This window comes from Rhinolophus hipposideros (genome assembly GCF_964194185.1).
Source record: "Rhinolophus hipposideros genome assembly, chromosome: 14".
Lineage (NCBI taxonomy): Eukaryota > Metazoa > Chordata > Mammalia > Chiroptera > Rhinolophidae > Rhinolophus > Rhinolophus hipposideros.
Window position 1 is genome coordinate 53,593,164 of NC_138060.1, and position 24,035 is coordinate 53,617,198.

Here is a 24,035-nt window from a genome sequence, read left to right on the forward strand (position 1 = left end):
ATGGTAGTAATCTAAAACAAAATCAATGCATATTTATTGTTTAAAAATTCAAATCATGCTAGATTGTGTAAGTGAAACTGCAAGTTCCCACTTTATTCTCCACTGTCCAAATGGACCTAGTTGACAATTTATGTATATTCCAGACTCTTCTGTATATATGCAAGTGTTTATGTAATCTGCTATATGCGCTCTTATACAGTGTTAATATTTTACATGCTTTTGTTTTTTACTGTTACAATAATGCTATATTTACTAATTTTACACGAGGATTTAAGGAGGAAATAATTAATGAGCATTTTTATATTCAAGGTGGGGAAGGATGATTTGGAAATATTATTCTCAATATAAATAATGTATGCTACTTACAAAGGATTTTAAAGATGAGCTTGAGTCTTTGTGTAGTTGTTCTCTTGAGATAATCATGATCTTGGAATAATCTCATAACAGTTTTCCATTCTGTTTTACTGCCTCACTGCATTAAGAGTAGTTTTATTTTGCTAAATGTTTTGTAAAGTGTTCTGCTTTTTCATGGGAGGCATTAGAGTATGAATCTAAACCATTTCGCATTCTTTTGTATGTTTGGAAGCTCTTATTGCTAAGAAATAACATAAGATATTATACAATTTTTAATTAAATTAATTAAGGGCTTGCTTTGGATTCTTTCCAAAATGCTCTTCCAAAAGAAGAGAAAACTAATGGGGGAGTTTCCTGTGGCTCATTGCAGAGAAGACTCCTGCTACAAAGATTGTTTGCTGTAGCTACGCCAACATATGTGACTCTCAGCGTAGAACTGCTGCTCAGTATTCAGCAGTGTATAGAGAATAGTATTGATTCTGTTTGTTAGTTTCAGTTTAAGAATTTCACACATAATTTTCTTTCGTTCTCAGTTTTAAATTGTAAAATGCACATATGTACAGTTTATTTAATAACGAACATATATATAATAATACTAAGTGCCAAGCACTCTTATAAAACATATTTTGCATATCAACTCATTTAGCCCTCTCAACAGCCCAGGTTATCTGGTATGCACATTAACCTCTTCACCATGCTGCCTCTTTAAAGAGTAAGAGTAAAAATGAGCACCCACCACACCATGCAGAAAAAAGTATTAATTGCTTCTCCAGGAAAATAGCTATAAATAAGTTATCTACATGTTTAAAATAATAAAGTCAATTAGTTTTTGAAAAGTGAGAAACTTTGTAAACTTTTGCATTTTGCGTCAATGTAGAGGAATGAAACACTTAAGTATGATATAGTGATAGATATATTTTGAGGAGGAAATAGTGTGTTATCATTATTTAGTTCTTGGTGCTGTGTATTTGCAAAGTGTGGTTTGAGTGAATTGGGTCTTCTAAAAGTATGTACTTTTAAAAAATGAAATATTCCAAATATACAAATGCATACAGTGTAAATATAAAGTACAGAGACTATTCAACACCTATGAATCTGCCATCTAGAATGTTTCCAGTACCTTTGAGGCTCCTTATGCTCCTCTTTAATCTTATATCTCTCTGTTCTTTCCCAAGGGCGACCACTGTTATCATAATACAACATAAGTAGAGTTCCCTAAAAAAAATCTATTTTAACGTTTTGTATATTTGGGGCTGTATAGAAATGGTATCATATTGTATGTATTCTACATATTCTTACCTTTTTTTCACCCAGCATGATTTTGAGATTCATTGTAATGTGTGAAACTATAGTTTAATCATTTTCAATGCTAAGTTTAACAAAAATATGTCTTTATACCGCACTTTATTTAATTTATTCTCCTGTTGGTGGACATTTGAATTGTCTCAGTGTTGCTTTTATAAACAGTTTAACTGTGAACATTGACTCCTGGCGTACATGTGAAGTGTTTCTCTAGGAGGTATTGGTAGGAGTTGGGTTTCTGTGTCATAGAATATGCTTGTCTTCTGCTTTATGACGTTTTGCAAAGTAATGCCAAGTTGTTTTCTGTGGTGGTCATATCATCTTACACTCCTGGAGGTAGTGCACAGCATTTCCATTGGCCACATATTCACCAGTGCTTAGTATTATCTGACTTGGAGGATTCTGCCAGTCTCATATGTGTAAATAATACCTCATGAGGTTTCATTTGTTTGTTTTTGCTGAACAAATGGTAATTTAAATTCTAAACCAAAAGAAATGTACAGTTACAATAAAAGTCACTTTCAGCTTTGGCATTTAGAGGCTCACTTATTGTTCATAGCTCTTATAATGGAAGCCTTATTGTATTATTCTGCTGCACAGTGTGGTTTCCTGTTATTTCTTCTTTTTTTTTTTTAATTCAGGGTTATTGAGGTATAATTTACACATAGTTATAGTCACTTTTTTTTAGGTGTACAGTTAAGAGATTTGACAATTGTATGCAATAATGTAACCACCAACAAAATAAAAACAGAGAATATTTCCATTACCCCAGTAAGTTATTTGGTACCCTGTTGTGGTCATATTTTACCACTAACCCCTGGCAATCACTAATCTGATTTTCCACCCTTGTAGTTTTGTCTTTTCTAGAATCTTACTTAATAGAATTTAGTCTTTTGTATCCTCTCACTTAGCTTTTAAGACACATCTGTGTTGTTGCATGTTTTGTAGTTCATTACTCTTTATTGCTGCATAGTATTTCATTGTATGGATAAACCACCAATTTTTTATCCTATCACAGTAAATGGACATTTAGTTTTCATTTCTCTTGTGTAAATTTCTAGGAGTGAAATTGCTGGGTTGTGTGATAAATGTTTGTTAGAGGAGTGAGTGAGCAAACATCTAAAAATAGTTTTTTAATATTAATGTAGAATTTTACCATAAAGAAAATCCTTTGTGGTTACTGTTTTTGTGTCTTAAGTGAGTCTCACCTACTCTAGGGTCATAAAGCTATCCTTTTATATTCTGTCCTCGAAGTTCCAAGTTTTGTTTATCACATTTAAGTCTTTAATCCACCTGGAATTGATTTTTTGGGGATGTATCTCTTGTGGGAATCTCATTTCAGATTATTCCAACATGGCCACACATGGAAGTCACTTATTCTTGAAAGTTAATTTTGTTAGGTACAGAATTCTAGATTGAGAGTGATTTTTTTTTTTTTTTGGTAGCATTTGGAAGTTAATACTCTATTGTCTTTTGGGTTTTGTTGTTGTTGTTACATTTGTTAGGCATCTTTCTAATGATCTTTCCCCAGTTAGTAATATGTATTTCTCTCTGGTTGTTTTTAAGATATTTTCTTCATTGGTGTTCTGTAATTTCACTATGGTATATCTAGGCTTAGATTTCTTTTTATTTATTCTACTGCCTTATAATCTTTGATTAGTTCTATAAAATTTGTAGTGAGTATCTCTTCAGATATTACCTTTATTCTATTTTCTAGTTTTCATACTATTAGATCTTCTTATTTTATACTCTGTCTCTTACCTTTTATAAATATTTCATCTCTGTTTTCCCTCAGGGCTGAATTCTGAAAATTTAATCTAGTTCCTCTTCTAGTTTCTAATTTTCTTGTATAGTTCTACCTAATTTGCTATTAAGCCCCCTTGTTAAGTTCTTTTTAATCCTCTAATTATAATTTTTATTTCTAGAAGGACTTTTTCTTCTCTTTTTCAGATCTCTCATATCATTTTTATAGTCCCCTAAATGTTGCTTATTTTTCTAGTACTATAATTTAAAACAACAACAACAGCTTTATTGATATATAATTCACATACCGTGCCATTCACCCATTTAAAATGCACAATGTAATGGTTTTTAGCATATTTTTAAAAATTGCATAACCATAAGCATAGTCAATTTTAGAACTTTTCCATTTCCCCAACAGGATGCCTCACAACCTTTAACAGTTGTGCCCCATTATCTCCATTCTGTCCAACCCTTGGCAATCACTGATCTACTTTCTGTCTCTGTAGATTTTACCTATTCTGGTCATTTCATATAAATGAAATCGTACAATACGTGACCATTTATGATTAGCTTCTTTCACTTAGCATGTTTTCAAGATTCATCTATTTTGTAGTGTTAATCACTATGTTTTTCCTTTGTTGCCAAATAATATTCTGTTATATGGATACCACATTTTATTTACCCATTCATCAGTTAATGGACATTTTGATTGTTTACACTTTTTGACTATTATGAATAATGCTGCTTTGAACATATGTGTGCAAGTTTTTATGTGAACATATATTTTTATTTCTCTTGTATATCTACCTAGAATGGGATTGCTGGGTCATATGATAACTCTACGTTTACCTGCATAAGGTAAATGGGAAGTGAGTTTCCAAATACTTCCAGTTTGGAAGTATTCCCAAACTGATTTTCAAAGTGACTTTCTAGTCACTTTACATACAGTGACTTTATATACAGTGACTTTACATACACACCATTTTACATACGGTGTATGAAGGTTCCAATTTTTCCACATCCTTGCCAACACTTGTTATTGTCTTCTTCCTATCCTGATGTAAAGTGGCATCTCATCATGGTTTTGATTTACATTTCCCTGATGGCTAATGATACTGAGCATGCTTTTGTGTGCTGACTAGCCATTTATGTATCTCTTTTCGAAAAATGTCTATACCCATTTTTTAAATGGGTTGGTTTTGTATTATCAAGTTGTAAGAGTTATTTATATAGTCTAGTTACAAGTTCTTTATCAGATATATGATTGCAAATATTTTCTCTTATTCTGTGGGCTTTCTTTTCACTTTCTTGATGGTTTTCTTTGAAGCACAAAAGTTTTAATTTTTATGAAGTCCAATTTATCTTTTTTGTTGTTGTTGCTTGTGCTTTCGGTGTCCTACTGCCTACTCTATGGTTATGAAGATTTACTCCTTTATTTTCTTCAAAGAATTTTATAGTTTTAGTTCTTCCATTTATTCTTTGATCTATTTTGAGTTAATATTTACATATGGTGAGAGATGGGAGTCTAATTTTCTTCTTTTGCATGTAGATATCCAGTGTCCTAATACAATTTATTGAAAACCCTGTTCTTTCCCCTATTGTATTCTTGGTATCCTTGTTAAAAATTTTGTTTATTTCAGGATTCTCAATTCTTTTCCATTGATCTTTATGCCAGTATGACACTGTCTTGATTACTGAAGCTTTGTATTAAGTTCTGAAATTGACGCATATGAGTCCTCTCGTTTTGTTCTTTTTTTCAAGATTGTTTTGGATATTCTGGATTTCCATATAAATTTCCATATAAATTTTAGGATCAGCTTGTCAGTTTCTGCAAAGAAGCTAGGTAGGATTTTGAAAAGAATTGTGCTGAATCAGTAGATCAATTTAGGGAGTATTGTCATCTTAACAATACTAAGTGCTCCAATCCATGAATATGTGATCTCTTTCCATTTATTTGGATTTTTTATAGTTTCTTTTAACAATGTTTTGTAGTTTTCAGAGTATAAGTTTTGCACTTCTTTTGTTAAGTTTATTACTAATATTTTTTTTTTGAAGCTGTTGTACTTGGACTGGTGTTTGTTTTCTTAATTTTCAGATTGTATCTTGCAAATGTATAGAAATGAGTGAATTTTGTATATTGATCATGTATCTTACAATATTGTTAGAGCTTGCTTATTATTTAATAATTTTTTTAGTGGATTCCGTAGAATTTTCTATATATAAGACTATGTCATCTGCAAATATAGTTTTACTTCTTTTCCAGTACTTTCATTCCATAAACGTTTCAAACATAGTTAATTTATATTTTACACGTGATAACTTAAGTGTCAGCATCTTTTAGAGGTATAAATTTGTTTATTGTTTCTGTTGACTCTTCCTCATGGGGGCTTGTCTCGTGATGTCTTGATTTTTTTAAAAATCATGAGTTTGTTTGACTGAATATAACCTGTGATAGGCAATCTGGAGGGTCCTATACTAAGGATTTTGTCAGAGAGGATTTATGTTTATTTCTGTTAGGTACCAAGGGTATAGCAAGCCTTCAACAAGTTTTAGAATTCTTTGCCTGAATTGTAACTTTGTACCCTGGACTCTATGAGTAGGTACATGGTCACACATTCTAAGGGGAGCCTTTTTGTTTGTTTGTTTCTTGGAGCAGAGCCAGAGAAGTGTTTCCTAATAAGTTCCATTGCAGGTAGGCAATACCCCTGTTTTATGTCAGATCTGCATTTCAGCTCTCTCAGTTTATGGGGGCCCAAAGCCTAGTCTGTGGTTTCATGACAAAATCTCTCAATATGGGCTTTTACCCACTAGACATTACTGGATTCCCATTTGCTCTCCCATTAATTCTGTGATTTCCTTTTCCTCTGTTTCTCTACCCCTCTAAGGATGTCCTATGATTGTAGAGTGTTTTTATGCTGCATTTAGAGGTTTCTCGGTAGCAGAGGGCTTGTCAGATTACCTAGTGTGTCATTCTACTAGAAGTGGATGCAAGTATAGACTTTGCCTGATGAATAATCACTAATTTATTCAGATTAAAGTGTGTCATAGTGGGACTTCACGTATGTGAACTGTATTCTTTAATTTTAGATTGAAATGGAGGTTGATTAACAAATACACTATAACTTTTTATGGCAGTCTTTTTAAAATGTTGAATCAAAATATTTGAAAACCACTGTAATGGCATTAATAGTGCATGCATTTTCAGGTTATTTTATTCTGTGTTTCAAAACGTTTTTTAAACTTGATTTAAACTCAGTGTTTTTAGGTTTGGAATATTAGAAAAACTAGAATACTATTCTGAATTGTTAAACTCTTAATAAAATGAAAATAATTGTTAATTTTAGTCATTGTGGAATATCTGAAGCTAACTACATAATATTTAAGAAGGAAATACCAGTTTTAAGGAATCTTTGTATTCCCTAAGTACAGTCTTTTAAAATTGTCATGCCAGAAGGAGGAGGAGGAGGAGGAGGAGGAGGAAAGATGTGAGAAATAAAATTGTTATAATAATTCTTGTTTTCTCTTCGAAGGGAAAAATGTCAATTGAAATGCTTAGTGTATATCCAGTACAATACCATGCAATGCAATATAATTAATATAAAAATGATGTCTCTCTTAGTTCAATTGTTTTTTAGTTTGTCCATTTTCTAAGTAATAAGTAGTTTATCTAGTCTTATCTTTACAATTTGATCTGTTTTTTTATTTGACAGGTGGCAACTTGTACCGTACTGATGTCTCACTCTTTGGAGAACCTACCGAGTTTGAGTATTTACGAAAAGTGCTTTTTGAGTATATGATGGGTCGTGAGACTAAGGTATAAATCATGTCTGGTGATTTGGCATACAGCTTAATTTAAAAGGAAATATGTCCCATTTTTAATATACGTATTGATTCCATGTGTTCACTGTTAGAGGACCATACGTGCTAATAGCAGGCGATAGGTACTTGTGTCATTGTTTTTAATTGCAAAAGTTAATTGGCAGATTTTGATTATATTTCTTACATTAATAAAACATTAATTTAAAAAATACTGTTAGATGGTGCTAAATACTAAAAATATAAAATTTCATAACTTCATACTTTGTGAAACATTTGGCTATTTTTATTTTTGACTTCAGATCTTAAAGTTAGGAGAACAGGAATCACCTTCATTAAGACTTAAGGACAGTGTAGAAGTATTGGAAATGGTCATAATTAAGAATGACTACTTATAGATATTTAGAAATATTTTACTTTAGTCACTGTAAGAAAATCATTCCTTCACATATGGAGTATTGATCATTTGAAAATTGCAACACCATATGAGTAACAATACTTGGCTAATTTGTTTTCTACAAGTTGAATTTATTGTAAGGTCCTTGAGTGTAGAGTCTTGTCTTATTCTTATTTATATCCCCTGCAGTGTTTTTAAAAGAGCCTTATATCGGACTTTTGGCAAATATATCTTGAATTGAATGCATTTATGGAAATTCTTGAGTCTTCCTGAAACAAAATTTGTCACTTAAAGCAACTTGTGTTTCTGACGTTTCAATTTTTTACCAACGTGAACTTTTACGTTATCTGTATACTCTGGCTGCAGATGGGATAATGAGTTTTCTGTTTTTAGAAGCAATCAGTGTTTTAACTTATGGGTCTGTGGGGGTTACTGAGTCATAGGATGCTAAGCCAGTTCAGAGATTGATTTGGAATATATTTAAAACCTAAAAAGTAAGGGCATAGAAAACCTCTTAAAAGAATATTATGAATTTATGGATTGTAGTGTCAATGAAACACTAGGACTTACAGGGCTGGAAGTCATTTGAGTCCTTGATATCTATAGAAATCTCATTTCATTGTATCAAATAATTTCAAATTAAAGTAATAACCAGTGTGATCCTGAACATGCATCACAGGAAAGATATATTAGTTCACAGTGATTCAGTGTATTTGTTTCTTAAGGACTTTTTTCTATTCAAAGGATAGCCAAAACTGATTTTCTCCTTACCTTTTTAAAACAAAGCTAATGAAATATAACTTCCTCTTACTCTGCCTTTATTGTACAGCAGCCTATATTTGAAGTGAGGTAGATAGTTTAATGGTTACCTTGCTATTGTAGGGAAGCTGGGACAGGCATATCTTTTAAACAAAATAGCCTCTCAGAACTTTAGCTACTTTGGTTCATTTGTGAATCTGAAACTATGATCCTGTGTTTGTGCTAAATAAATTTTTTAACCTTTTCTTGGTCTGCAAAATGAAGAGACTGACTGCCTCAGCTTGTTTCTTCTGGAGGTTGCAAACATCTCTACAGAGTTTATAAGTCCTGAAGAAAGACCCAGCACAAGCATAAGATATCCTGGGGCAGTGCCAGTTCAGCCAGGTCTAAGCTTGTGCTTTCTGGGCTTTGCGGTTAGTTTTAGGGTATGATGGGATGTTCTCGAGGCACAGGCAGCCCCATTTAACACCTGGCTGGGAATCCATGCTGAGGGGTGCTCTCGCTGGTTTCATCTTCAGCATTCGGTGTATTTTTCTGGTTACTAAAAATGATGAGTAGTCTGTCATTCTGCCATCACCTGTATAAGTAAATATTGAAAATGGGTAGCAGATTTTCAGTTTAATTTACTGCATATTTACTGAGCACTTACTACATGTGGACCTTTGTTTATCACCATGATGGATAGGGAGGTGAAATTTGATATCATGCTTATTTTAAAGGAGTTTGCCATGCACAGAGACCCCCTCAACTTACAATGGGGTTCCTTCCCAATAAACCCATCATTAAGTTGAAAATATCGTAAATCAAAAAAGCATTTAATACATCTCACTTACTAAACATCATAGCTTAGCCTAGCCTACCTTAAACATGCTTAGATCACTTAAATTAGCCTACAGTCAGGCAAATCATCTAATACAAAGCCCATTTTATGTAAATAAAGTGTTGACTTTCTCATGTAATTTATTATGTGTATCGCTTTCACATCATCTTAAAGTTAAAAAAATCATCAAGTCTAACCACCTGTAGTAGGAAGAGGGAGCTGTTCTTAGTTGAGCATAATGTGATGCTATTAAGAGAGGTGGAGTCCTCATATTTACTTGTGGGAATGTCAAGGAAGACATCTTGGAGACGCACGTGTATCTACTGGCCTTTCTTTATAGAGGTGCTTAGATTTTGATAGACGGGCTCAGATAGGAGGGAAAGCCTGGACAGAAGGTCCAAGGCAGGAAACTGAGTGTGGGTTTAGGAATGACACATAGTCTGATCCAACTAAAACACTGAATCTGTGAGTTGGAAGTCACTGCTTAGGGCTGCATAGAGTGTGGAGGAGGGTCTGGAATGTTCTCAGAGTTTTACCTGTAGATCTTGGGGCGGGGCGGGGAGAGGGGTAGCCCTGGAAAATTTTGAGCAGGGATTGACAAGATCAAAGCTTTTTTAGACATTATCTTTTGCTGATTTGCCCAATTTCTACACATTAATAAAGAATTTGAAATAAGAGACCAGGTTGTGGTTTTAGAATGAAGCAGAGTGTATTATGGCCTTTGTGATTTGATGCTTATCTGCAGCTGTTTCTTGTCTAACAGGATCTGCATGTCACCCCACCTGTGTTTCTTCATCTGCTTGTGCACACAGTGCTCCTTAATTTATGAGGCAGATGAGTGTTTTAGGACCCGTGTAGGACACACATTCGTATAGCGTGAAGTTAAGTAAGCCCCTCTTTTTCTTCTGTCCTTGCACTTCCTTTTTCTTGGATTTTGATCCTCCATGCTATTATTGATACTAAAACCCAGCCTGTTCAGTTCATCAATAGAAGTGTTTCTCATCCGAACTTTTACTGAAGCCTCTCCCTAAAGAAAACCTGTCCGGAGAGGCCACTTCTAAACCAGGTGTCTCATTTGAACTTCCCCTTACTTCCCAGGGCCTGGGGATAGTGTATGTAGTATAGAAAGTCTGATTTTTTTCCCCTGAGGAATGGCAAAGAGCTTGGGCTTCTCCATTAAAGGGTTTTCTGGCAAGCTAAGGAAGAGCTTTAAGTCTTTGCCGAGTAATCCGCTGCACATTTTGGATCTCTGATGAATTTACAGGTGGGTTTCCCATTTAACACTTTCTGGAAATGTGAAGAGAAAACTAGTCACAATTTTTTTTTTTTGACAGACATGGTTGTGTGAATATAAATGAAGTTTTGATTACTTTGAACTTTATAAGCTGTTGAAATTAAAGAAATAGTCCCTGTAATTGTGAATCCCTGAATTTTAGAGTTTTCCTGTTTCCTTAAAACAGTCTTCATAGTAGTATACTAGGAAGCATTTAATAGTGCTTCGGAGTGTTAATAAAAAGAATACTGAAATAGTTAATCCTTTGTATTTCTCTTGCCATTTCATGCCACGCATGTGCTTGGTTTCTAGACTTGAGCACCAAAGATTCTGTTCTATCTATGCAATACAAAGTAAAGGGTGAGGGTTTTTGTAAAATGCCTTTGGAATTCTCCAAGAACTGCGTTGTTTGAAATGGTTAGGCAGAGGCAAAGATAAAAGGAAGAAAAGGGACTGAAACTAAAATCCTATTGTGTTGGGGTTTGTGGTATTAGTTGATCTGTTAGTTGGAAGTTACTAGGAATATGTAAAGTGCCTTGCTTAGGCCTAGCACGAAATTAAAAAAAACACATTAGTTTCTTTCCTGCCTGGAAATAATTATACTTTTTTTTTCTAATGATGTGAGTTTCCAGAATTCTTGGTTAACTATTATGTCATCTTTTCTTCACTGAGTTTCTCTAGTCCGTCCTCCCCCCTCCCCTCAACACCACACACAATTGGTAACTGTGAACAAAGAATGTTAGCGGCAGTTCTCTGGGGATCCTCCCATCCTCTGTAGGAACCCTCAGGGGAACACTAGCACCTGAATGTGTATGTAAGCTCTAAACTTGTTCTACTTATTTCATAAGTGGTATCTTCTTTCCTCTCTGTCTCCCTCACAACATCTCATCTTGATACAAAATAGGGAATTTCAACCTTTGAGGAGAATTTTCCACCATCTTATGGGTGACAGTCTGACTTACGGTATATTTATTTAGATCGTGCTCAATTTATGATCTTGTTTTGCAAGCCACCATGTGTAATGTTTGATTCATCATGTTTTCTACCAAACAAAACATCTTGTGTTTATTTAAAATGTAATTTGTATTTCTATTAGGTTGATGTGCTGCATGTCTTAAAAAATACCTACTAAGCATGTTCATGTTCATGCAGTAGCCCATGTGTATGAGATATATGATGTGATTTAGTGAAAGCTGAACTTGGGAGTATCTCATTCTAATGATTATTGACAGCAGATGTTTTGGCAATACGTCACATATTAGGTAGATTTCTACAAATAAAAAGCCTTCTAAAATGAATGAATAATAAAGTTTCATCTTCCTAAGACAAAGGGCCAAGAACATTAGAACTTTATGCAGCTTCATGCTATTGTAAATGCATCTTCTTCAAATACTATCTACAAGACATTGTGAGGAGTCCTCTTAAATTGGAATTGTAGTGTTGGCTGTTATTTCCTTGACGAATACCTTCACATCATACTTCTTTGGTCGTGGCTTCCATTTGAGATCACTAAAGAATCTCACCAGCAGAACATGTCACAATGGGTCAGGACTTACTCTGCCCTGATGCCTACTAGTTATTGTCTCTTGTTTTCTTACAGACCATGGCAAAAGTTATAACCACTGTACTGAAGTTCCCTGATGATCAGACTCAGAAAATTCTGGAAAGAGAAGATGCTCGGCTTACGGTAAGCTTTAAAAGTAGGTTATAGACAGAAGATAACTTTATCTTACCTATTTACATTCCGTCTCATTTACAAAGACTTTGAGTTGGTAAAAGAAATTTAAAATTTTTAATTTTTGTACACTATAGCCTAAAAATAAGAGTGAATCTACATTAAGAAAGTTCAACTTAGGGCAAATACGAATGGGTGTCTTCAAGGAAAGGAAAGTCTTATTTAATAGCATCTATGAGGTTGGCACCCATATGCTATATGGGATTTCCTAGGCTATTTGTGGAAAGGTATTTGTTCTGGTATATCCAGTAATACTTTTTTAAAACCAAATTATATCAGGATGTTTTATAGGTTACAGTTCTTTATTCAACTTCAATTGATTTTCAGATACAACAATTATGAGTGAACGAATTCAAGCATTTTTGGACTTTTGACATAACCCTACAAGGGAAATATAGATAACTGAATTATTAGAAACCATTGTGTGAAGTCAGCTGTGATTGAAGTGAAACAAACACACACTTCATAAATTATGCAGAATTCCCTGTGCCTAACTCTTTTTGTCCTGGACCAGTAATTCACTTAGAAGATCCATTCTAAGCAGAGTGTGAAACTTGTGAGGATTCGTGTCTTGCCCCTGGCTTTCTCTTTCTGCTTCCTTTTTTTTTTCTTGCTCATAGCCTACAATACCCTCCATATTCTGTCCCCAATTTCTTCACTTATTTCATGATCCCAGTACCGCTATTTTCTCTCCCCACTGAAGCAAGCCAAGGTCTTCTCCTTAGTGATGGGTTAGCCTGTTCCGAGTATCTCCAGTGAGGACTGAGACAATAATTAATTACTTCCCAAAGCATCTCGTCTTATCTGGACAGACTGTGTTTTTCTTAGAAATCTTCTTGCTTATATGGAGCCCAAATCTCCCTTTCTGTAGTAGTGATCAGTGTGTTCTGGTTCTGACCCATGGGACTCCACCAAAATCTGCAGCTGGCCTAGATGGAAGGCTTTCCCTTCCCGGCTGCATACCCCCAGCACTTAGCTGCCATTTATGAAGTTCCTTTTCTCTGACCCATTACACAGGGTCAGTCCTGAAGGCAGCCCAGTGCCTTGGAAACATTCTGACCTCTGCTTTCTGGCTTCCTCTAAGGTCATCCAGCATCCCTGACCGGTGTCCCCATACTCCACTGTCTACTGCATTATGTACTTATTGTTTAGTTTCTGGGACAGTTGCAGTTGTTTTGGTTAGCATTTGTTTTTTGTAAAGCATTCTTCCTCAGTATCTAGTGGCCTAAAAAGCATTGCTAGATTGCTGTAGTCATTTCTGGTTATAAATATTTTTGATGAAGTATGTCACCGTAATGTATGTCCTTAATGAACAGAGCAAATGCTGCTGTAAATTTTAGTGAACATCTAATTCTATAACCATGTAGTCACTCAGAGAAGAAGTTTTCCTCTTCACTGAGTAAAATCACTGTGTCTTTGTGAAACTCAACCTCTTCCAGTGCAGTTTGAGCCTGTTGACATGATTCTGTCATCATGGCCCAGTTTAGGAAAATATTTTTAAATGATATAAATAAGCTTTTATTATCTTGGTTCATTCTTCCATGGATTCTCTATTATCTTAATGTTGAAGTATGGCAAACTCTCTTACTGTTGGGCAGTATTTGATCAGGATTTGCTCTACAGTACAGATTCACCCTAAGTCGCCGCTTTACAAATGCGTTAGGAAACATTCCCCTCACCCCATACGCACATGCAGTCTTAGAATGGTTTGCCTTGAGGGGAACTAATGAATTGATATGTGTAAATAGTGAACCAAGTAAAAACCTTTTAAGGCAGACAGAAAAGTTTGTTTCTAAGTTTAACTGAAAAGAAATTTTCGGAAAACATTACACTCTTTATTCCTGAATAAAGTAGAATTCAGTTGAGATAGGGATGAAATGGAAGGATCCTTCCTGAAGAAATCCTTTCTTATCTCAGAGGGAAAGTCCCATTCCACTGCTGCTTTAAGCAGAGTCTCATCCATCATTATCTTTTTCTTTTCGTTTTTTTTTTTTTAAAGATTTTATGGGGAAGGACAACAGGACTTTATTGGGGAACAGTGTGTACTTCCAGGACTTTTTCCAAGTCAAGTTGTTGTCCTTTCAATCTTAGTTGTGGAGGGTGCCATTCAGCTACAAGTTGTTGTCCTTTCGGTCTTAGTTGTGGAGGGTGCAGCTCAGTTCCAGGTCCAGTTTCTGTTGTTAGTTGCAGGGGGTGCAGCCCACTATCCCTTGGGGGATTCGAACCGGCAGCCTTGTGGTTGAGAGCCCACTCGCCCATGTGGGAATCAAACCGGCAGCCTTCGACATTAGGAGCACGGAGCTCCAACCACCTGAGCACTGGGCAGACCCATCTTTTTCTTAATGAGTGGGTTCAGTCAATAATCACCCACTCTTCTGTTTGTTACGGTAAATATGGAAAAATTGAAGACATGGAAGATATGACTGACTTGTGTAACCTTTAATTTTGGGGGAAAGAGGTACCATCCATTCATTCATATATGAATAAAAGATATACCTAAATAATATAATTCAAATAACAAAAATAAATGCTTAGGAAATATGAACTAACTTGTAATGAACACGAAGTGAGGAAGATCCCAAAGATGACTTACAAATCAACTTGAGTCCTTTTGTCAGTGTAAGGAGGCTCTTGGATAGAGTGACTCATGATTGTTTCTGTATTTGATGGAAACTTAATCATTGGTGATTGAGAAAGTTGAAGCAAGGGTCTCACTTGCCTTAAGATTGCTATCATTCATGAAATGAGCAATGAAAATTACTCTTTGAACAAACCTCTTGAAGAAGTTTCAACTAATTTTATACTCCTATCCAGTGAACTGTAGCTGGTAAGAACACTATTGCAAAGAACAGTGACTTCTTTTTTCTAATAGAAAGATACATAAGATATCCAACAGAAGCACATAAATAGCTTTTCAATATCATTATATAAAATACCTTTGTAATAGCAGGATGTATAAAAATATAGAAAACAAAGGTTTTTAGGAGTTTATTACATAATCATTAAAAAGCTATTTAGTCACATTAGCTTTAAATGTATGTTCCAAATGGATCTTTCCTGTAATTTGTTGTAGATGTGTAGCTACATTTTCCCTTCTGTTAAAATTAGCAATCTTGAGTGTTTTGTTATTTTTAGCTTTGGGGGCTGCAAAGCTGATATAAGTAAACCAAAGCAAACCCCAAGCACCTTGCGGAGCTTCCCTGTCCATAAATACTGGGGATGTTTGCGAGAGAGCGCGACTGCTGTCTGTGCTGACGTGTGCAGCCCACGTCAGTGTTTGCGTTGTTTGGCAAGTATTCTAGGAGGAATACCTTCTGAACACTTTGCTTTGTGGCATTAATCAAAAACTTTCTATGACTGCTGGTAAAGTATTTTTCAATATATCTGCTCTTTACCATCTCTCCCCTCCCCAGTGAGTTTTACACGTATCTTTGTTTCCCGAAAGCAGCTGTTTTTGTCCTCTCAGTTTTTAGCTTATTGTGCGTGATACTTCATTTGGTGATGGTGTCAGTAGTTCAGGTGACCAGAGTAGGCAGGATATTTCAGAAGCAAGATAGGAGCAAGAGTGAATGCAAGCATCTTTGGCTTGTCTAATTGTTTTTTGCTGAATAAAACTACTTAGAGGTACACTGTCAGATATTTTTTAAAAAGAGAGTGCTATTTGTTATTTAGGATAATTTCATTAAGAAAGTTAAGGTATATTGACATACAATAAATATTACAGAAAGTTTATTTTAAGCAGGTGCTAAACATCTCTTGGAATTCAGAGGCTCTTTTGTTATATAGAAGTCTCTTTTAAAAAGTCCTAGAAATGCATTTTTATCTCCAGAGTGCTAGCAAACCTAATGACACGTTTAACGTAGATGGCTATTTCTTTGATAACTGCATTAAAAGAAAAATGTTTCTATTTTGATGAAAAAGGTTTGGCTTATTTTCTTTCCCCATCCACTCCAGTCATTTTTAAAAACTTGATCTTCTGTTGACCGTTGTTGCTTTGCTTTCACACTGATCCTTCATGTTGTGTCAAGTTCTTGATTAATCCTTGCGCTAGACCAACCAGCCTTGTACTTCTCTCCCTGTGGTTATAATTTTTAAAAATCTCCTCTGAATTAATAAAATCATCAGAACTTTTCAGCATTGTTAGATGCAAGCGTTTTCCATTCCAGCGGAGGGTTATCTTTCCCTTTGTATGGGCTCAGTAGATGGATGCAAGGTGGAGTCAGGAAACAAATGCTAATGAAACTGATACATAGTGAAGAATACTGCATGTGTAAAATACTATTTGTTATTTCAAAAGTGGTTTTGACTCTTGGCCTTGTTAGAATTACATACTGATCATCGCCAAAAACACATAGCAAACCGTTCAGAAACATGTCACATAGAAAGAGGGGCCTTTCGTGATCTTCAGTCTCCCAGCTGTTTCCACCATGCTAAGGTCATCTTTGTTAATATGGTGGTGAATATCCACCCCCAGGTTTTCTAATCTTTATTCATATATATTTATTGTTATTCCTTTATCACTTAATTATTTTATTTTTGTAAAAAATGAGAGTATGTAACAGCTTGCTTTATTCACTTAATATATTTTTATATTATGCCACCTCATTACAGATTGATCTACCTCATTCTTTGTAATGGCTGATTGTATGATTATATGGATGTCCTACAATTTTAGTTCACCAGTTTCTCATTACGGACACTTAAGTTGTTTCCAGTTTTTCAACACTTACAAGCATAGACACAGGGAACATCCGCATACATGTATTTTGAAAGTTTTCCAATAGGATATTAACCTTATTGTGTTGTGTGTGTTGCAAATTTTGTTTTCTAGTTTGTTTTTTGATTTTGCTGCTTTTTACTAACTTCACGTTAAATACAAAAAGTAAATAAGATGATGTTTCTGAGGTTGGTCACATTATCCAAGAAGAGACTCACGTTTTGTAAACAACCCTGTTTTTGCTGATGCTGTTTTAAAGTAAACTAGGAAGATAATTAATAATCTTGGATTATTGACTATCTTAAAACAGGATGTAAAATTTATTTAAGAAGGTTGCTACAGTAAAAACTGTGTTTGAAATTGAGTCCCTTGGAATGGAAATTTCAGTGTGGGTCCTCATTCCTGACACCATTCCTAATGTACTGTTTGTTGAATTGCAAGAGAGTTATTCCATGATAAAATTGACATATTTTAGGAATGACAATACGACATGTAGGTATACTGTAGTCATAATCATCAACATTTCCCCAAAAGCTTTTGATGGTAAGTTGCGATTATGCAAATCAAATTTGAATATGGATTTTAATGGAATTATGAAAGAAATCCTTTTATAAAGCAAATAATCACACCCTAGTTAATCTATCATATACATATGCACTTAAAGTGTGAAGTACATTTTTAATTATGTTTAAATGTTTTCAAGTTAAAGTTGCAAGTAAAATCTCAGCTGTGAAGTGTTTACTTAGGATGGGAGGGAGGTATTACAGTCCTTATACATTGCCTATACTTCCTTGATTTTAGGAGATTTGAGAAAAATTTAAGTATAACCTGTTTAATCCTTTGAAGTTCATATACACATATAATTTATGTGTTATATTACGTCTTAAAACTAACCCAATAAGCTTTTTTTCTTCCTGGCTTTGTAGTACACTTCACCTCGCAGTGGTATCTTCTGAGTAAACCATCAGTCTGTGCTTAGTTAGCATGTGGTGAGTGAAGAATAATGTCTTGTGTCTTTTGTGTAGAAATCAAATGTATTGCATGATACTAACCATTTCGCTGGAATTCTTTTGCTTTTTTTGCTTAATAAATATATGATTTTGCTCTGGGTTATTATAGGTATTTTCTGTTAATTCTGTTGTATAGATTGATAATCACCACTACCAATAAGAGTTATACAATTTTAGGAAATTTTAGTTCTTTAAATAGTACTTGAAAATTTCAAAATTGCTCTCTGAAATTCTGCTAAAGAATCCAAAAGAGTTCTTATGTATTACATGTTCCTTCTAGTTTTTTTATTTCCCAAGAATAGTCTTTGAAGTCAATAAAGATGGTGAGAGAGAAATGAAAACTCATTTTCTAGGTAAAAGTAAAATGATATATTTCATGGATCCAGATATTTCACCAACCCTAAATTGAAAATATTGTAAAGCCTACTTAGAGTCAAGACTAGTCAAAAATAAGGAAAATTGTTATAGAAAAGTTGCTTTAAAAATCAGCGCAGTTTTATTACTTCCTAGGATCATGCAGTTTTACCAAATAATACATTTGTCCTGAGGAGCCCCTTAAGCAGCCTGCTTTAATTGAATGGAGCTGATTTCTAATTAAATATTACTGCAGCAAAGTGCAGGCATCTAAAATGTTTCAACATAGTTAGCTGTCTTGACTATTTAAACACTCCTATTAACTCCACGTATTAGTTATGCTATTAGCTGGATTTAGCACCCCCTTGAAAATTTAGGGTACATTTTTGGTAGAATTTTCACAAATCACAGATAAGCTGAGTCACAATTAATAGAGTTTAATTATAATTAGGATTCTCTGTGATTGTTAATTCAGCTAACAGTACCAAGGTTTCAAATGCCAACATACAGCATTTTCAAAAATTTTTTAACTAAAAATCCTTTATGCCTTGCCTACAGTTGTGTCTCATTTTGATTGTAATATATATCAATTAACTTGCCTTACTGATTACCTGGAATTATCTTTAGTTATGTGAAGCCCATGTCAGACCCAGTAAGTCTTAAATTTTCCTTTTTTAATAATAATATAAATTCTACATCATGCTTGTTGTTACATTATTGCATTTAAATGCTGTCATTAATCACTGGAAATGTATACTGTGTAGCATTTCTATTGATTGATTAATTGATTGTCTCCTTAACTTTCAGTTTGAAAAATTTCAAACATAAGATTTGCAAAAATGCTACAATAATCACTCTTATTTATACCCTTTACCTATATTCACCAATTATTAACATTTTGCCAAATTTTTTAACTTTCTCTCACTCATGCTCTTTCTCTCCATATATATTTTCCCCTCTGTAACATTTGACAGTTACTTGCAAACATAAACTAAATATTTTGGCAAATATCTTTAAGAACAAGTGCATTTTCCCACATACTCATAATGTAATTATCAATCCTAGGAAATTTAATATTAACATAATACTGTTATCTAGTTTATGGTAAATATTCACATTTTTCCAGTTTTCCAAATAATGTCTTCTATAATTTTTTAAGTTCTGGGAGCCATTCAAAGATTGCACATTGCATTTTGTTGTCAGATTTTTCTAGTCTCTCTTTTAAACTAGAAAAGTTCTCCCAGCTTCTTTGTCTTTCATGACATTGACATTGTACAGCATTACTGAATGCATGGATTTCTTCCCACAATAACACAAGCTTCAAAATTATAACTGACAAGGGAATTTAAATTTAACAGAAGTTCTTTCTTGTCTAGATTTCTAGGACCCACATGATTGTTGAGCTATTTTTATAAATAATATACTATTGGAAGTGCATCATGAGTAGTGAATTATATTGTTCCTTTACAAATTAAGAAGACTTTAAAAATTTCCCTTTCATATATATATGTATATATATGTAGATATATATGATAGGTAAAAGTACCTATCTATTTATCTATCTAGCTATCATATATATATATATATATATATATATATATATATATATATATATATATATAAAGTTTGTCTATTACTTAATCTTATTTGGTAATTTGTTTTTATGGGTTTTTTTTTTTTAAACCTCATACTTGACCTCCTGACTACAGGCTTTTAGCATTTTAGTTAGAGAAACTTTATTAGGAAGGAAAGTTTTGCATAATTTTTCATAACATTTGAAGTTTTTTTTAAAATTAAGTTTATTGCAGATGAGGCAGAGCTTTTTACACCAAAATGCTGCTTGTTTTCTGCTGCCATGCATATCATTCTGGAGAATTTTAATATGTAGAAAAATCAACACATTAGAGAAAAGGAAGAATACTTTCTCCAATTTAAAGCCAGACTGAAGAGCTGCATCCTGGAGAAATTCTGCCAAGGGAGCATGTTCGCTCCTGGCTTTCTCTAATTATGATATAGTAGCTTTCAGTCCAGACTTAAAGACGCAGTGCCAATACGTGTTGAAGGATGCAGTGCCAGTGTCACTTAAAAATACTGCCTTCCGGAGTGGCTGCCTCTAGGTCAGCTCATTCCAAGGACATTGATGTTTTAAAGATTCCTTTAGGATTTAATACTTAAAATATTTATACTTCAATTCCCCAGGCCATACAATATAATTTTATTTTAACTTGAAACAACACATCCTTTAAAAAGTTGACTTCAAATGTTGTTGTTTTTTTTCTCTTTATCTTCTTTTCCCTTTTCTTTTCCAGTCATGGCTCCGATCTTCATCTTGAAGAAATGAGAGTAATTTGATGTTGGGCAAGCTTGGAAAACTGCACATTTGCTGTTCTTTGAGAAAGAAGCTGTTATTCAGGGTCCCTCATGTAGCCAAAAAACCAAGAAAAACCTGACATGGGCCCACAGATATACTGCAGACTGCCTTTAACATAGGTTGTATCGTGGAGAAACGGTGATAGTTTTTCCTTTTTTCTTCTCCTTTTTTTTCTTTTCTTTTTTTTGATTGGAAAGAGTTTTATGTTGTTTAAAATTTTTTGAATAACTTAATCTGATTTATGGGCTCACTTAATATTCCTTTCTTCCATTCTTTTTGTCCCTCTTTTTAAAGAACTGCTTGCCTTTTCTATTTATTTTTAGAGTGATTTTAAAAAAAAAAAGACTTGTGCAATACATTTTGAGGTGAAACTTAGCGGATTTTTCCTGATAAATTAGATCACTTAATTCACTCTTTTATCCAGATTGATTTGTTGAATATTTACTAAAGACTAGTTCTTTAAGCTATGACATATGATAAATCCAAACAGCAGTACCTCATTGTTTACTTAGCTTTTGTACTTATATTTTTCAGAGGAAAAAATACTACTGTAAATTGTAAATAGTCAATACATAACTATTGTATGCAAATCCGTGACTGTCGGCAATGTCATCTTGGAAAAACAGATAAATAAAGTTTATTTAATGTATAAAATTTGCTTATTGTGCTTTTTTTCTATGTTGAAATCTGTGTCAAAATAGTTAATTTATTTCTGTCTGGGCAAATACAATGCACTATTTGTTAAGATGAGCATTTGGAAAGATTTCTTTTTTATGTTAAAAATTAGCATGACCAATTTAGAAGAAGTATGGAAAAAAGAAGTACTTCATGGTGTTTGTTTCAGGATTCTGCCAACGTAGGGATGCCTTCTCTCTCTAGATTAGACCATACTTTGATTCTTTTTAAACTTAGTGAGAGAGAAATTTCTGGACACCTAGAGATAGGAACTGTACAGAGGGTTTCACACACTCTATATATTCTAGCAAATACAATATTCAGTATCTGGGTATTACCTAACATCTGCCTCAAAGGTGGAATGTCAGTCATCCAGACAGTCTGGACCTAGTGTTGCTGGTGTATCCTCGTATTGTGCTAAAGAGTGGGGAGCTCTAGGCTGTGGGTGACCACAGAGTCTCCTGTAAGGGCTGACTCCTTTGAGGGCTACTATTCCAGCAAGGGAAGAGCATCTTTTTACCGTTATTTTTCTTGACGGTTACTTAAGTAGCAAAATTTGGTCCCACTGAAGGATTTCTGACAGTAGACATGACTTCCTACCCTTTTTATATCTTTTCCTAGGGGAGACTGTGACCTCTTAAGTGAAATCATATATAACCTTCAACAATTTCTCCATAGCCCATTTCTGGAGATAAGCATAGTAAAAAGAGTGCATGTCAGCAAACTTTCTCTAAAGGTCCAGATAGTAAATATTTTTGGCTTTTTAGGCTGTACCATCTCTGTCACAAGCACTCACGTTTGTCTCTGTACTGTAAAAACAATCATAGATAATACATAAGTGAGCATAGTCATGTTCCAATAAAACTTTATTTATAAAAGTAGGTGGCAAACTGGATTTAGCTCACAGGCTGTGGTTTGCCAACTGTTGAGAAAACGCACAAGCTGGATTTTACACATGGAGTCGGGAGAGGAGTGACCATCAGTTGATTTATAAGTTGTTCATTTTTCCTCAGTGCAGGCATGCAGCCCTTCTTTCAGAAAAAGGTGCAGCCAATTCAGTTCACTTTGATTAGGAATAGTGGTGACATTTCTCTCCTTGTTAACTTGTTCTAGCGAGAATGACAAAGCCTTACATAGTGGTCAGTGTCAGGGCCTCCGGCCTCTCTGGGACATTTCTTGAAGACTCCCTGTACCTGTCCCCAGTTGATGCCTGGGAAAGGAGAGCTTTTCCAACAATACTTGCAGGACACGTTTGCATCATAGATTACAGTCTGCTGAATACTTTACCTTCCACTCTGATTGTGACTTGCAGACCAACCGTTTGTGATGGCCGAGAGTCGGCCCAAGACCACAGGGAGAAAGCTGCCCGATCCCAAGGCTCTCTCCAAGACCTCATGACTGCAGCACATAAAACGGTGACGCTGTACGTTTATTGCCAAGAAACAAACCATGCATTTAAAGATGTTACTTTAGCAAGTGTTGGGCAAAAAATTTCATTTGAGCCACCAGAATTAACTTTATAGTCACTTTGTTCAGGTCAGATGCATGTGAATTTTGGTAGAGAACTACCTGGTTGACTTGTGGCTTAGTTCACTGGGGCTGCTGTAACAAAAATAGCATAAACGGGTGGCTTATAAACAATGAACATTGACTTCTCACAGTTTGGGGTCTGAGAAGGTCCGAGAACTCAGTGCTGGCAGATAGCGGAGGGCCTGCTTCCTGATTTGTAGACAGCTGTCTTTTCGCTGTTACCTCACATGGCGGAAGAGGGAAAGAAGTTTTCTTGGGCCTCTTTCATGAGGGCACTTATGCCCCTCACGAGGGCTCCACTTTCAGGACCTCATTGCCTCCCAAAGGCCCCGCCTCCCAATACTATCACCTTGGGGGTTCAGTGTTAACATGAATTTCAGAGGGATGCAAACATTCAAGCTATGACAACTTGAATATTGTTGAGTTAGGCATTCCTAAATTGAAAGACTGGAACATCACTTCTGATTTGCTGATGTATAAACGTTTGCTTTTCTTTCAGAAATGCATTGGCCACAAAAGCTCCTGGTAGTAGAGTAAATGACACGCAGAGGCTGTTGGGTGCTCATGCCTTTTCCTCGCAGCAGGGCCCAGAATGTGGGGGTGGCTCAGTGGTACTGCTTACCCCCCCACAGCAAACGGGAGCTGGAAGGCTGTAGGGTAAAGCGCTGTGTGCTGACTGGAGCTTTTCTAGACCTCTGAAAAAGCAAGCAAGTAGAAAAGACCTTTTGTTTTTGTTTTCTTTCTGATTCTGAAAGAAATGTAGGCTCCTTGTAGATGATTTGGAGGATATATTTTTTTGAAACGAAAAGTAATCCTCCAGAATTCCCAACCAAGAAATCACCACTGTTACTACTTTGGTACATTTAATCATGGCATCTTTTTCTAATATGTGAGTGGATATATGAAAGAAGTGTGTGTGTGTGTGTGTGTGTGTGTGTGTGTGTGTGTGTGTACGTACATGCCTATACTTATACGTCTGTATGGAGAGCCATTAAAATCTCTTTGACACTTTTTTATTGCTGCATAATATTTTATCCTATGGCTGCGCCATCATATAACCCCTTTCTGTGCTGGTTAGGTTATGTGTAATTAGTCCCTTTCACTCAGTACTCCTGATGATCTTACTGTCCATGTAGTAAGTACTCTTGAAAAAGCAATCCAGGATGAACCTGTCACTCT

General features: G+C 34.9%; 1 protein-coding gene across 11 annotated transcripts in view; it reads left to right on the forward strand.

Moving 5' to 3' along the window:
• The window catches only part of GOLGA4 (golgin A4), a 140,777-nt gene extending 119,475 nt beyond the window's left edge, over positions 1-21,302 (forward strand). For 7 of the 11 annotated variants that reach the window (XM_081073002.1, XM_081072996.1, XM_081072997.1 and 4 more), the window contains 4 exons: positions 7,110-7,213; positions 12,065-12,151; positions 17,843-17,905; positions 20,590-21,301. In XM_081073002.1, the coding sequence (XP_080929128.1) occupies positions 7,110-7,213; positions 12,065-12,151; positions 17,843-17,872 (221 nt within the window). In that variant the 3' untranslated portion in view covers positions 17,873-17,905; positions 20,590-21,301. Of the gene's footprint in view, positions 1-7,109; positions 7,214-11,368; positions 11,428-12,064; positions 12,152-17,842; positions 17,906-20,589 lie in introns of those variants that run through there. The other 4 variants (XM_081073001.1, XM_081072998.1, XR_013994903.1 and 1 more) reach the window with 3 other exon arrangements.
• Positions 21,303-24,035: the final 2,733 nt, after the last annotated feature.